The sequence below is a fragment of the Pseudogymnoascus verrucosus genome (genome assembly GCF_001662655.1).
Source record: "Pseudogymnoascus verrucosus strain UAMH 10579 unplaced genomic scaffold scaffold_18, whole genome shotgun sequence".
In the NCBI taxonomy this organism is placed as follows: Eukaryota; Fungi; Ascomycota; class Leotiomycetes; order Thelebolales; family Thelebolaceae; genus Pseudogymnoascus; species Pseudogymnoascus verrucosus.
The window spans coordinates 422860-436016 of record NW_017263669.1 but is presented as its reverse complement, the minus strand read 5'-3'; the positions used below and the strand labels follow the sequence as shown (position 1 = coordinate 436016).

At 50.8% G+C, this 13157-nt stretch overlaps 6 protein-coding genes across 6 annotated transcripts; 3 read left to right on the top strand and 3 right to left on the bottom strand.

Annotated features, from left to right (window-relative positions):
- Positions 1–21: 21 nt before the first annotated feature.
- On the bottom strand, positions 22–3341 carry LHS1 (lumenal Hsp70 protein). The gene has a single exon (XM_018274224.2). It carries the CDS (start codon positions 3132–3134, stop codon positions 99–101), a length of 3036 nt encoding a protein of 1011 aa, XP_018130979.1. The 5' UTR covers positions 3135–3341; the 3' UTR covers positions 22–98.
- Positions 3342–3953: 612 nt separating this feature from the next.
- VE01_04755 (uncharacterized protein) lies at positions 3954–5070 on the top strand. Its single transcript, XM_018274223.2, has one exon. It carries the CDS (start codon positions 4229–4231, stop codon positions 4955–4957), a length of 729 nt encoding a protein of 242 aa, XP_018130976.1. The 5' UTR covers positions 3954–4228; the 3' UTR covers positions 4958–5070.
- A 764-nt stretch (positions 5071–5834) lies between these two features.
- Positions 5835–6728, top strand: VE01_04754 (uncharacterized protein; the record flags this gene model as incomplete). Its single annotated transcript, XM_018274222.1, has 2 exons — positions 5835–6620; positions 6687–6728. 2 exons carry the CDS (start codon positions 5835–5837, stop codon positions 6726–6728), a joined length of 828 nt encoding a protein of 275 aa, XP_018130977.1.
- A 300-nt stretch (positions 6729–7028) lies between these two features.
- Positions 7029–8773, bottom strand: TCA9 (Succinate--CoA ligase [ADP-forming] subunit beta, mitochondrial). The gene is made up of 4 exons (XM_018274221.2): positions 8563–8773; positions 8416–8505; positions 7213–8362; positions 7029–7160 (listed from the first exon to the last, which is right to left on the bottom strand). Exons 1-4 carry the CDS (start codon positions 8614–8616, stop codon positions 7117–7119), a joined length of 1338 nt encoding a protein of 445 aa, XP_018130974.1. The 5' UTR covers positions 8617–8773; the 3' UTR covers positions 7029–7116.
- Positions 8774–8840: 67 nt separating this feature from the next.
- VE01_04752 (uncharacterized protein) lies at positions 8841–10130 on the top strand. Its single transcript, XM_018274220.2, has one exon. It carries the CDS (start codon positions 8868–8870, stop codon positions 9738–9740), a length of 873 nt encoding a protein of 290 aa, XP_018130975.1. The 5' UTR covers positions 8841–8867; the 3' UTR covers positions 9741–10130.
- On the bottom strand, positions 10026–13008 carry VE01_04751 (uncharacterized protein). The gene is made up of 7 exons (XM_018274219.2): positions 12581–13008; positions 12111–12468; positions 11958–12056; positions 11837–11904; positions 11430–11788; positions 11312–11378; positions 10026–11262 (listed from the first exon to the last, which is right to left on the bottom strand). The coding sequence occupies exons 2-7, from the start codon at positions 12455–12457 to the stop codon at positions 10436–10438; spliced, it is 1767 nt and encodes a 588-aa protein (XP_018130972.1). The 5' UTR covers positions 12458–12468; positions 12581–13008; the 3' UTR covers positions 10026–10435.
- Between the last annotated feature and the right edge of the window lie 149 nt (positions 13009–13157).

Genomic DNA, 13157 nt, shown 5'->3' with positions numbered 1-13157 from the left:
AAAACGAATGTAGTAAGTAATCGTGTGTCATGGTATACATTTACTACTTCTAACATGCCCAGGCAGCTGTGTCGTGGCATGGGGATTATTTACTACTTCTATAACTCATCCTTATATGTTCCCTTCTTCTCCTTCGCCTCCTTCTCCTCCTTAATCCTGACAGCCTCCAAAATCTCCTCCTCAGTCGGCATATCAAACTCCTTAGCCTCACCAGTTCCCTCCGCTGCCTCAGTAGACGTAGACTTTGTCTTCTTCGACTTCTTCGTCTTCGAAGTCTTGGGCTTCTTGGTTTTCGAGGTCTTGCTGGACGAAACCTTGGGTAGCTCAGGACCCTTCATGCCCTTCATGACCATCTCCATTCCTGCTTGGCTGATCTCGTTCGCCTTCTTGGCCATCTCCTTCACGAGTAGAACTGGGTCGTCAGTAACCTTAAGGGCCTCCTGTTCAGCAAGCTTCTTTGTGAACCAATCCGATGTCGCCTTGTGAAGAGACTCCAACACATCGAGATCCTCCTGGGTGAACGATGTAGGTGGCAAGGTTGGCAATGGGGCCTCGGAAGATTCGGTTGTAGTCTCAGCTTCGGCCGTAGTGTTATCTTCCTCAGTTCCATCAGTCTCAGTCGATGGCTCAGCTGTAGTCGATGATTCGGTTGAGGTCTCGGAAGGAGTAGGTCTTAATGCTACCGACGACAAGAAGTCGGCCTGCTCGACAATCTTCTCCTTCACCAACTTGATCACTGACTCAGCGCTATCCAAAGACTCCTTAAGATTCTTGATCTGTTCTGGGCGTTTCGCCGCTTCGTCCTTCCGACGCTCAATTGGGTTGACGATTGCCTTCATTTCGCCGAGTTTGGCCTTCAGAACCTCACGGGTAGCTCCTGTGCCTTCTTCATACAGCCAGTCGCCGATAGCCTCAGCGAGGTCGGCCAGAGGCTTGCGCTCAGCTTCAGTCGATGCTCCAATGAAAGCATCGTCGGTCAATAGGTCACGAACGCGATAAGTGTAGCCCTCCAGTTGGTTGAGCGCCTCTTCCTGCTGCTTCCGAACGTGGTCCGAATCATCGAAAGCAACAAGTCTCTCCTTCTTGTTGAACAGGACCTCCGCAGGTAGTGCAGGGTATCCCTTCTTCACGAGCTCGAAGTCCAAAGGAATTGCAACTAGGCGCTTCTTAGGCTTGGCATCAGCGGCGGCCGAAGAAGCGGCTGCACCTGAAGATGTCGATGATTTCTTAGCAGTAGAGGTCGTGGTGGAGCTCTCGGTGGACGTCTCGGCATCTGACACGATTTCAGCGTCTTCGAAGATATCCTGATCGCTCTTCTTGGCACCAAAGCCGAATAGGCCCTTAACACCATCAACAACGCCTCCTGCATTCGGGTCTTCATCAACCTCACACTGTGCGGTGGCTCCGGTAATTTCAACTTCGCCGTTAAGGACATTCAGGCGAACGCCAAACTTGGTAACGATGTCGGTAGCTTCACACCCGCGGTTGTCCTTCAGCTCTGCAACAGTTGCCGTGAGGTTCTTGGTAGCTAGCTTAACGAGCTCTCTCTCTCCCGAGAATGTACCTTCTCCGGCATTATCGATATGCTGATAGAAATGAACATCGAAATCTTCCAAGTTCTGGAAAGAGACTACTTTCTCAGCGCCAAGGTGCGACTGGGGAGTGTACAGGCGCTGCTTTTGGAGCTTGAGGTTGATGTTCGTCCACTGCATGCTGACAGCGTATCCTGCAGCTTCGTATGTTCTGATGTCCTTGACACGGAAACTGGGGCTAAGTCCAGCGCCCCTGAATGCGGCACCGAGAACGGCAGATTCATCTGAATTGACATTGCTTCTCAGCTTGTCGGACTTGCCAACCAAAAGCTCCAATTCCTTCTGGACAAAGGGAGTGCGAGTAGCACCGCCGTGCAGAATGATAGAATCAATATCGGACAACTCGAGCTTGGCCCTTTCCAGAGCCATCTTAATCGTAGGTGCTACTCTATCAGCATGGCTGGAGGCAAGCTTCTCAAAATCGGTACGTGTCAGTTTGTATTTGAAGTCAATATCGTCATAAAGTCCCTCGAAGCCTGTTTGGCTCTCTGCGTTTGCGCTTAGAACTTGTCTCAACTTCTCAGCTTGCTTCCATAACATCGCAGTGGCGCGGCCTTGGCGGTGTACAGACTCGGCCGAGATCGATGCGGCCTTTGCCTTCTTCGACTCAACAAATTGGGCCACAATGTCATCCACGATTATGGCGTTAAGGGCGTCACCACCAAGGGTCCTATCCCATCCAGCCCCAACAACTTGAACCTCCTGAATGGTTTTGTTGGATTTCCTCCCGTCCTTGATTGTTCGGCCCTGGAACTTGATAATTGTAGCTTTGGTCGACCCGGCTCCCATGTCAAATATCAGATGGTGTTCCGGTTGCGCGCCGTCTGTGATGCTTGGGAATGTGCGAGATGTTGCGTAGTTGAGTCCAACAGCAAGGCCATCGCTGATGAGTGATAATATCCGCAGGCCTGCCAGATCTGCGGCAAGCTCAATGGCCCTCTTCTCTTCCGTATCGAAATACGTTGGGACCGTAATAACTACATCCCTGATCGAGCTACCCTTGCCTGCCATCTCCTCGGCGTTCCTCTTTATGCTTTGAAATTCCATTGCCAATAGCTCTTCGACCATCCAAGGATCCTGCTTGGTTGTAAAGGCCTCGCTGCGGAATTCGCAGGTCCCTCTGGTCTTCTCTTCTTCGATAACCAGGGCTGGGTAGCGTGCAGAGTACTCGGCGACTCTGGGGTCGCTGACCGGCAGACCGAGAATGGCTTTGAGGTTTGGGTAGACGTCACCAGGAAATCTAGCCGACAATGCGTTCGCATCTGATCCGTACAGTCGCTCGGGGTAGGAGCCTTCCGGCGCATTTTTGATAGGCTTGAAGGTGACCGCGGAGAGCTCCTTGCGTCGTGCGTCTTTCGTTAACACGATGTCGAGAGGAATGCCGGGCTTAACCAGCGCAGCCTTGATGTACTCAGTGCCGAAGTCGATGCCAACGACCGCATTTGCGGCCAATGCGGTAGAGGCAAAAATCCAAAACAGACATAATATCGCAGAGAGATTTGAAAAGGCCATGCCGGAAGACCGCCGCGAGGCTAACGCCATGATTGTTGGAGGGGTGTTGGCAAACTGGTGGGTGAGTGAAGCTGCCGTGGCAATGACGGGGCGGTGTATATGTAGGTTTTTGCCAGCTATGACATGTGGTCTTTCGACAACTGGCTTCTAGCAGTTTTATTTGGTGTTTAATAGTAGACTAGCTCAAGGGATATGTATCCTCGTTGAGGAAATAAAGTTTATAAAGAGGACACTTTGTCACTTTGTCACCTTTGGGGTTGGCATTTGGTAAATTTATGTAAGCGACGCAGCGGTAGCCTTGCATTGATCGGCCGCATGTGGGAATTATGTATCACGCCTTTTGTGTTTGTTTGAGACATCAAATTGAACAAATATCAAAATGTAGTTCTCAATATACTCATATGTTATAAAAGCTCCATCAGTTACTAACCGCAACAGTCAGTATCTGGACAGCTTTGGTTGAACATACGGTTTATAAGTACACGTATTCATACACAACCAGCCCCGCCACCCTCAGCGCGTAGCTAGTAAGGCGGTTATTTCTCGGCGAGTCTCATATAAAACGCTCTACGGGGTATGCACTTTCTACATGCCCAGCCTGAGCTAGCCGCCGCCTTCATGATTAATAAAGAACACGTGTGGCGTATTCATGTTTGCTTGTCCTCAGTTTCATCGATGTTTTGATAAATGGGAAGGCTGAAAGGTATGATGGCCAGGTACACCGCTACACAGTTAAGCGCTTCTCACCGCCATCTCCGTTTGGTGTCCCAGGAAGCCCATGTGGTGGCAGAAAATATATATAACTCAACTAGTGAGTGGGGCAAACAAGGCTGATCGTATTTCCCGTGAATGCGCCCTGTTACTGTACTAACTTTATCATGTTCATTCTCACCTTCTTCTTTCCTTATCGTCCTTGAAGTAGTCGGATTCTCTTTCTTGTTATTTATTGTATATACTGTTACCGTCCCCGACTGTCATTTACTTGGACCTTCACCTAGAACTATTAATTTTGGGTGATTGGACTTTCAGCCATCGGCATAGAGTCTCTCTGCCCCTCGATAGATAGAGACCCTAGGACACACCCATTCCCATATACCCTCATATATTGGCAGATAGCTCTCAGAATGTCGTCGTCAGATATCCAAATCACGCTCCAGCGGCCATTAAACCTGGACAAGTACGACCGAAGCGTGCCAGCAGCTGACCAAGCACACAACATTCCCAAGTCCTTCCTCGACTGCATGGCAGTGAGAGAAGAGGTATTCGTCAAGGGCCAAAATATCCCTCTTCTTCTGGAAGGCGATTCTGACGATTGTCGATCCTATCACTGGGTTGCGTATGCATTAGGTGAGGACGGCACTCGCTTTCCAGTCGGCAATCTTCGCCTGGTTCCGTTCCCACACGAGGCCCATCCGCTACCTGGATCATCCTTCGACCTGCCAGAAAATGTTACCGGAAACGAGCTGATAGCGGAGCCGAGACCTTGGATTGTGGACAGAGCAACGACTTTCCATGATGGAAGGGAAGCTTACGTCAAGCTTGGACGGATGGCTGTGATGGAGGAGTATAGAGGAAAGGGCATCGCTGGTCAGCTTGTTAGGTCTGCCATTGCCTGGACCAAGGAGAACCCAACAGCCTTTGATGTATCTGGGGCGATAGATGAATCAGGCGCTGAATTGCCAGGAGCGATGACGGCATGGAATGGCTTGATCTGTATTCACGCACAGGAGTATGTTGCGAAAACATGGGCGAGGTGGGGGTTCAAGGAGGACGAGAAGATGGGAAGGTGGACGGAAGCTGGGATTCCCCATGTTGGCATGTTCATGCGTGTCGATATACCATCGGCGCCATAAGAATTATCACACATGGGAAGCGTGCGACGTCCCGCCATAAAAATAGATATAGAAGGTGACATCAGGATGAGAAGGTGACATCAGGATGACTAAAGACATTTAATGAAATGGCATTGCTTCTTTTTGTCCATAAACAAATCGTGTACATTTTAATGCTTTCAAAAGTTGAGCAGCGGAAGGTTTCTGGTGCTCGGTTGCCTGGCTGGTTGCCTGGATGCGATACAATCTGAGCCTGGGCGTGCAAATATAAACCCCCCCCAACTTCTATCACGGCATGTATCCAGGATAGAAAACACACACTCTTTCTCTCGGAATAAAGTCTGTGGTCATGAAACTCATGGTTTACGTGCCGGTCCAGAGATGAGTTCGTCCTTTTCTGAATTTTGTCTGAGATCGTTGGCTTGGGCCAGCCGAGAAATCTTTCAAAACTTACTGTCTGTATTGATCTGTATTGATAGAGTAGCGCTAAATTTATGACAATGGTAGAACAAGTCCCAGATAATGCAATTAGCGCTCAGCCATATACCATTCACAGGCTATTGTTGGCACAAGCCGAACGTTCCTCTGCCGTCAGACACTTTATCACATCAAAAATAAGAAACATTCTTTGATATTACTCCAAAACAGACTCACCCCGTTTCAACGGCTCACTCAGATTCTCATTACATGCAGGACAAATCTTTGTTTCGAACTGCCTGACCCCGTTTATTCACTTCCAAGAAACAGTTCTCACCACGATACAATCAAAATTCCAAGCTCCGCCAAATTCTCATTACCTGCAGGACAAATCTTTGTTTCGAACTCCCTGACCCCGTTTATTCACTCCCAAGAAACAGTGTCACCACAATCAAAGATTCCATCCGTCCAACTCGCAGCTATGTCTCGGGTTGACCTCCTCACATACACCCTCCACGCCGCTATGGCCTTCAACATGCTCTCTCTTGCAGCCACCATCCTTGGGGACGCCTACGGCTGGCACGTAACTTTCTTCATCGTCGTCTTGTTTGGCAGCATCTGCATCACCTCGGTTTCATCCATCCACGCGCTAGGTCAGGTTGCCGCATGTGTTGCAACTCTTTTCATATGGTACCAAGTTTTATATCGTCTGCGCGCCTACCTCACTCCGCCTCCTTCTCGCCAGCAACGCCGCATCTACCTCCTCCGACCCTCTCCGCCTCCACCCCAAAAGATGTCGACGCCATACTACCAGCTGCAACAACCTCTTCTTTGCCATCACCGCACATGTTGGGCCGCCGCCTCTGCCTTTTCGACCCGCGAGAAAAAAGGCCCCGATGGCCTCACTCCATTTATGCGCGAACAGTGGGCGCTCGCAGCCCCCGGAACACCGAGGCCGGATATGGAGGAAATCCTGTCCACACTCACTGTTACGCCCGCCCACCATCTCGAGCGTTTTATCAGCTGGATCAAGGAGAGCTGGGAGAGTCTGCCTCGAAACGCGGTGCTAGTTGTCTCTGCGGTGGCTCTTGTCCTGGTCGTCAGGCCTGCGATCTCCGTCTGCAAATTCCTAAGTCATGTCGACTGGACGAGGCTGTATGTGGTCATCGGGATGCTGGTCTTGGTGTGGCTTTGCGGCGGTGGGACGGCGGAGAGGGCTCCGGCGCCGAGGTACGAAACTGTAGTATCTTACTACCTCGTTCCGGAGGTGAGAGGATGGTGTAAGTTTTCATTCCTATAGAGATTATTGTGGACGGATATTAACGGTGTGTAGCCCGTCAATAGCAGGCTGGCCTGCTACGTTCGCCGGAAATGAAGCTCGGCCGTGTCTCTGTGGTCGCTCTGCTCTGTGGTCTCTCTGCCCTATGGTTATGAATGAAATGGAATGTCGAGGAGAGAAAGGCGGACTTTTTCTTTTCTTTTTTCGTTCTGCATATGTTCGCGTGCATCTAATCGAAGAGGGGGTCACAGGGCTTTGAAGTTATATAGATGCCCTAGGTGGCCAGTTAGTTTAAATCATCAAATTTGCAGGGTTGAACATAAGATCGATGCATGGAAGTTGTTAGCCTGAGATATCACACAAATACAAGGAGGTTTGCACGCATCAAGATAATATGAGATGGAAAAATTAATCGTATGTGTACACGTATACCGAAGTAAACTCTAGGAATCAGTACATGGCAACCCCCGAATGTCTAAACCGCTCAGATGCCCAAAGAAAACTCAACACCGACATCGATGTCGCGTGCTGCTTCATGTTAGCTGTATTTTTGGAAAGGGGGTGGGAGGAGTTGACATACCCATCTTTACAACCTTCGAGAACTGGACAGACTTCTCAGCGGCGCTCTGGAGATCATCGATAGAGAAGATCTTCAGTCCGGACTCGTTGATCAAAGTGTGCGCAGCCTCCATGTTTGTGCCCTGTAACCTGGCAATAATTGGGATGCGGAGGTCCATGCTCTCAACAGTGCTGATGAGGCCCTTGGCAATGGCATCACATCTGACGATACCACCGAAGATGTTGACGAAGATAGCAGAGACCTTGGGGTCGCTGGTGATGAGGGTGAAAGCCTCCTTGATGGCGGCAGGGGTAGCACCACCACCAACGTCGAGGAAGTTGGCTGGCTCACCACCGTTAAGCTTGATGATGTCCATGGTAGCCATGGCAAGACCGGCACCGTTGACAAGGCATCCGATGTCACCGCCAAGCTTGATGAAGTTCAATCCCGACTCAGCAGCACGGACCTCGTCAGCGTCCTCCTGAGTGGTATCGCGCCAGTCGAAGATTTCCTTCTGGCGGAACTCGGCGTTGTCATCAAATCCGAGCTTGGCGTCCATGGCAAGAACCTGGTGGTCGCTGGTCTCAGAAAGGGGGTTGATCTCGATCTGGGTGGCATCATTATCCATGAAGACCTTGTAGAGCTTCTGGATGGTATCCCTCGCCTCCTCGACACACTGCTCGCTGAACCCAAGGTCCACGGCGATCTTGCGTGCGATCTCATCAGTAACACCGGTGTGGATGTCAATGTGTGTGGTGGTGATGGCGTCTGGGGTCTCCTTGGCAACAGTCTCGATATCCATGCCGCCCTGCGACGAGGAAACGATGACTGGGCCTTGCGAGGCTCTGTCCATAAGGATAGCCAGGTAGAACTCACGGCGAGCGAACTTGCGCTCGCAGATGTATACCGAGTTACACATACGGCCCTGTGCACCGGTCTGCTTTGTTACCAGCTTGTGTCCGATCATCTGATCCGCGAACATCCTGGCCTCGGTGGGAGAGTAGATGACGCGGACACCACCCTTCAGGCCGTTGTCAAAGGTGCCCTTTCCACGGCCACCAGCGAGGACTTGTGCCTTGATGACCATGTCGTCGCCGCCAATCTGCTTCGCGATAGCTTCGGCCTCTGCGGCATTTTTGGCGACAGATCCTTGAGGGACACCGATGCCGTACTACGGCCATTAGCATCCATTGATTCAAAGACGCGGTTCAGGGCAATACATACTTTCCTGAGGAGGTCTGCGGAGAGGTATTCATGAATGCTCAGGGCTCTCGTTTGTTGCGAGGCTCCAATTGCTCTGTAAGGAGTCGGGAACTGAAATTTGGGTTAATTCCGTGTAAACACGACAGAATAGGGGCGAGAGTTTCGTACTTTGGCAGCCTTGATGGCCGAGGCCAATGGCCCTCTGCGAGCGATTCTGAACATATTGACAACCGGTATATTCAACGTTGCCAAATTAAGAAATGGAAGGCTTGAAGCATCAATATATTCTTCGTATGTACAGTTTGGGGTACAGCTTCCTGTAACGCTAGCGTTCCCGAATAGCCAGCTACCAATCACCACCCGGGGCAGAACGGGTGCGTTGTCACGTGATGATAGGGAACAATTGACGCCAATCCAATCCCAAAATCGGAAATCTGGGGCTCAAAATATTTACAATTCTCACATTAGCAAAGATGGCGCCCAACGCTCGTGAAAAGCTCCCAGTAGCTGAAAACCTGGAGGCTATCCAGGCGCGCATCGATCTAGCTATTGCGAAGCAAGATGCAATTGTCAAGAGCTGGGTCGACAAGTTCGACACCAGCAAATGTGCCCCATCGAAGACGAAGGAAGAGATCGAGGCCTGGGATGCGGAGCTTTTCAACCCTATGCCCTCCAACTTGGGACTCGGCGCCCCGATCCCTAAGGAATACCTTAATGGCGATATCAACCGAAAAGATATCAACGGCAACAGCAAACTACGAAGCCTCATGATGGGGAAAAAAGCTGGTCTGCAAGCCGCCAAACCCCGCGATGCGGAAGAAAAGGCTAGCAGTATGAAGCGTGGGCTGAAGGAAGATACAAGCGATGAGGAAGAAGGCCGGTCCAATCTTGGGAAGTCAAAGAAGGCCAAACGCGAGGTTGCGAAGGCGGCTGCGCTCAAAATTATAGCGTCCAAAGTTGTAAAGCAGACGAAGCCGCTCCCACTCCAACAGAAGGCTTCAACCTCAAAGGCTGTTGACCAGAGTGACGACGAGGACAGCCGCGCTACATCCCACACACCTAAAGCCGACTCTAAGCCCAAGATCACAAAGCTCACAGAAACGATTTCTTCCACCACATCCATCTCCGAAACTCCAATCATACCAGCTGTAGTCGAGAAGAAGCTTCCGGTGAAAGCAGATACTCCAGCTGCAGCCGCCGTAAACCCTCCGCTGTCCGCCGAGGCCGAGGCGAGAAGAGAGAAGAACCGCATGAAAAAGGCGAAGCAAAAGGAGAGGAAGCGGAAAGAGAGGGAACAAGCACTGACAGGAGCAGGTTCTGCCAAGGATGCTGCTAAAGAAGAATAACTTACTGGCTTGGAGATAGGCTGGGCGGGCTGGGCCAAGCTTTGCCAGACTGGTTGAAGAGATACTAGGCAAGCTGAGTCAAGCTTTGCGAAACTCTTCGGAGATATTCTGGGCGAGCTGAACCAAGCTTTGCCCAACTGCTGGGTGGGAAAGAGCATATGGCTCAGTTCGAGGATTGGACTGTTCCAACGTATCATTACAATTGGAACTTGGATAGGCCTGGCAATCGAGGGGAATGTAAAGAATAGCACATAGCACTTATAGACAAACATCGTTAAAACGTTATCCAGCCAGCAGAATTCTGATTTAAGCTTGCTCACTCAGGAATAAAACAGACAAATCTGCCAATTATATCCCACCCATTGATTGTATACTAACTTCCCAGGCTACACTATCATTCACAATAAATAAAAAAGCCTTATCTCGTGAGTATTTTTTTTCCTCTCATCCAGCTAAATGTGGTTATCAAAATGATTTCGTGTGTATCAACAAAAAAAATGATGCAATCCAGATAATCCAATATCCAAGCCACACACACAAAAAAACGATTTCCAATATGTACCTCCCGGGTAAATGATGCTAGGGCAGGCGGCGATATTGGAGACACCACGCCTACCCAATGTAAACAAAAAAAAATGTATTGACTTTGCGGGGCTGCTCGCGGTTACGCGCAGCGCGGACGGGCAGAAGAAATATTACTGCAGCCTTTTTCTCTTGCGGTCCTCTTCCTCTCGCAGCTCTTCGTCGTGCTCCTCATCACGCTCAGCTGTTTCCGCGGGGTTCAGGATATGCGCCATGCTTCCCCTCCGCGTAGGGGGGCCGGAGTTATCTTTGAAGAGGCCCGACGTCCCGAATCCGGGGCCGCCAAACTTATCTCCCCTCGATGCACCCCACGACCACGCGCCTAGGCTTTCAGGGGCACCACCGCTGTTTCCGAAGGGTGGCGTTGAGGGCCGTGACGCATTGGCGTGGTTTTGGGTGGCTCCTTGTATCGAGTATGAGGAGAAGCTCTCGCGGATGCGCTGATCCTCACTTGGGTCGGCTAGCGGTCGCTTGGGTGAGGATGGCCAGTGGGAGGCTGGCTGCTCGGGGTTGTATTGAGGTTGGTTAGGCCACGTGTGGACTCGAATGTCCGCCGAGGTGTGGCGGCGAGGGAGATCTGTGGGTGGTGTTGTAACCGCAATTAGAGGGTGCGGTGCTTGTGGTGGTGGCGGTGGAGCAACTTGGTAGCGCAACGAGCTTGGCGACGATGCAGTAGTTCCAGCCCCGATAGACCCGAACCTTCGAGGGGCGATAGATAGGTGCGAGGGAACGGGCCTAAACGCACCAGGCCTTGAAGACTGTGCCATTGGCGGTTGGCGCCGTTGGTCGTCCTGCGCTAGTTGACGTGGAGAAATAGGGGCGTTATCAAGGGATAGGTTTGAGAAATACTGTCTGGAACCCGAATATGGCTGTTCCAATGGCTCATCAATGTTCCTCAAGACGTCTGTCTGGCGCTGGATCTCGGATTGCATGTCCATGACTGTGTAGCTGATTAGCAGATGTTATCTCATATGGCAATATTGACTTACTGCTCCTGTGTGCGTTCGCGTCGTTCGGCACGGTGCTTTGTACTATACGAGATATCTCATGGTTTACCTGCAAACGTGACGTTAGCATGTACAACCCCAGCGGTGGGATCGGTCATACCTGAAGTGATCGGGTCAAGGCCTCAACCAAGACTTGATTCCTGGCATACAGTGACTGGGCACTTTCATCGCTTCGGAGTAGTCTCGCATGCATGTCATACATGCCATTCTCTAAATGGGCAAGCCTTGACTCTGTGGTATCCATTGGCGGCTGTATTGGCTCGGCTGGAGTTCCTGGGTGTGAATAAGGCGGTGGCTTGACTGCCGAAGGGTATGAGTCTCGGTGCACCAGAGCATGCCGTGATGCCCGTCTTTTGATTTCTCGAAGGCCAACGAGATCGCCACGCTTGAAATTGCCATTGCCATGTTTAAATTCCCACAATGGTGATTCTGGCGAGCCGGTATGGAAGACATCGCTCACTAATTATCATTAGCTACGAACAACAGTTTTCGTAAGGCATTACCGACCCTTGTGGAATCCGTACATGTTCAATTGCCGGACAAAAGAAGAAATATTGGTATGTTTGAAATATTGCCTGCGGGAGTCAGCATATAAATCGTTTGCCACCGTGGGTAGTTGAAGACGTACGAAAGAACTTTAGAAAAGTCGTTAGATGGGGACATGACGAAGCTCTCGTCGGAATTGGACCACGATATGAGATGTGATATGCTTGGATCCTCCAGCATACTATGTAATCGTTAGTCCCGTTATAAATGCAGCATATGGGTCGTAGAAACGCACTTGTATAGCTTATGGATAAAGGCTGTCTGTTGAACCTTTGGCTGTGGCGCACTTCCCTGGGTTGCTGTCCCTGCGCCAGGGCTTTGCACGCTTCCATTCTGCATCTGCTCTCCCATGGCGCTTGTTGTCTGCTCATGTGCACCGTTTGCGCCACGGTCAGGGCTTGTGCGAGCTGGTGGAGGTCCCATCGTCGGTGCGGTTGGAGATGTTACCACCATAGGGTCGCCAGGTAATTGCGGGGAGCTCTGGGCGGGAGTTTGTATAATCGGCACTGTTCTTTCGGCGGACGAGACCTCTGTGTTGTTCATCGCCGAGCTCTGTTGGGCGCTCTCATCTTGCGAGCTCATTGTTCATACACCTTTCAGAAGTGTGTCAGTATGTCTCGAGTTGGGGATTGGGGGTTTTGCGCCACCACCAGCAAAAGCTGAGGGTGCGTTCTGTTTCAATTTTCGGGGTGTTGGAAGACATACCTCATTGCTCCCGAGCCAGAAGAACGTAAGGCCGTTGGTTGAGAGAAGCAGAAAGCTCCTCTGTGTCGGATTGAAGCTTGAGATGCTGGTTCCCGAACCGTCGACCGGGGGGATCTCAACCTATCTTGCGCCGCTTGAAGCTCAGCCTCGCATATGGTTGGCGCAAAGAGTTGCACTATAGGAAAGCCCCTCCAGCCGTTAAGTGGAGAATGGGATCGGGGGGCGAGGGTAACGGCTTGAAGCGTTCGGCAACGAAGAATTTAATCTTGAGGTTGCGGAAGAAGAGAGAGATTATCACAGACGGGGTTTCTAGTATAGTAGTAGTGATGGTTTGGGGGATAGGATCTGTATAGTACAAAAATACAGAATGCACGGTTGTAGTACAGCAGTACTCGAGTAAGAGGAGTACAATTGAGGAGAAGTCGTTGGTGGGATGGGGATGGGGATGGGAAGTGTGTCCACTGCGGTGGTGGTGCGCACCTTCTCCTCAATTTACTTTTACGCTCCGGTACCGTGGTACATATCACTCTGTGCAACAATGGTGTCTTGGAGCAGTAGTGCGGAAGTATAGGGTACT

Coding starts and splice junctions, on each gene's coding strand:
- LHS1 (XM_018274224.2), bottom strand. CDS start 3,134: ATGGCGTTAGCCTCGCGGCGGTCTTCCGGCATGGCCTTTTCAAATCTC.
- VE01_04755 (XM_018274223.2), top strand. CDS start 4,229: ATGTCGTCGTCAGATATCCAAATCACGCTCCAGCGGCCATTAAACCTG.
- TCA9 (XM_018274221.2), bottom strand. CDS start 8,616: ATGTTCAGAATCGCTCGCAGAGGGCCATTGGCCTCGGCCATCAAGGCT. Junction 8,506..8,562: donor CGGCCATCAAGGCTGCCAAA/GTACGAAACTCT, acceptor CCCAAATTTCAG/TTCCCGACTCCTTACAGAGC. Junction 8,363..8,415: donor CCGCAGACCTCCTCAGGAAA/GTATGTATTGCC, acceptor TAATGGCCGTAG/TACGGCATCGGTGTCCCTCA.
- VE01_04752 (XM_018274220.2), top strand. CDS start 8,868: ATGGCGCCCAACGCTCGTGAAAAGCTCCCAGTAGCTGAAAACCTGGAG.
- VE01_04751 (XM_018274219.2), bottom strand. CDS start 12,457: ATGAGCTCGCAAGATGAGAGCGCCCAACAGAGCTCGGCGATGAACAAC. Junction 12,057..12,110: donor TTTATCCATAAGCTATACAA/GTGCGTTTCTAC, acceptor ACGATTACATAG/TATGCTGGAGGATCCAAGCA. Junction 11,905..11,957: donor GACTTTTCTAAAGTTCTTTC/GTACGTCTTCAA, acceptor TGACTCCCGCAG/GCAATATTTCAAACATACCA.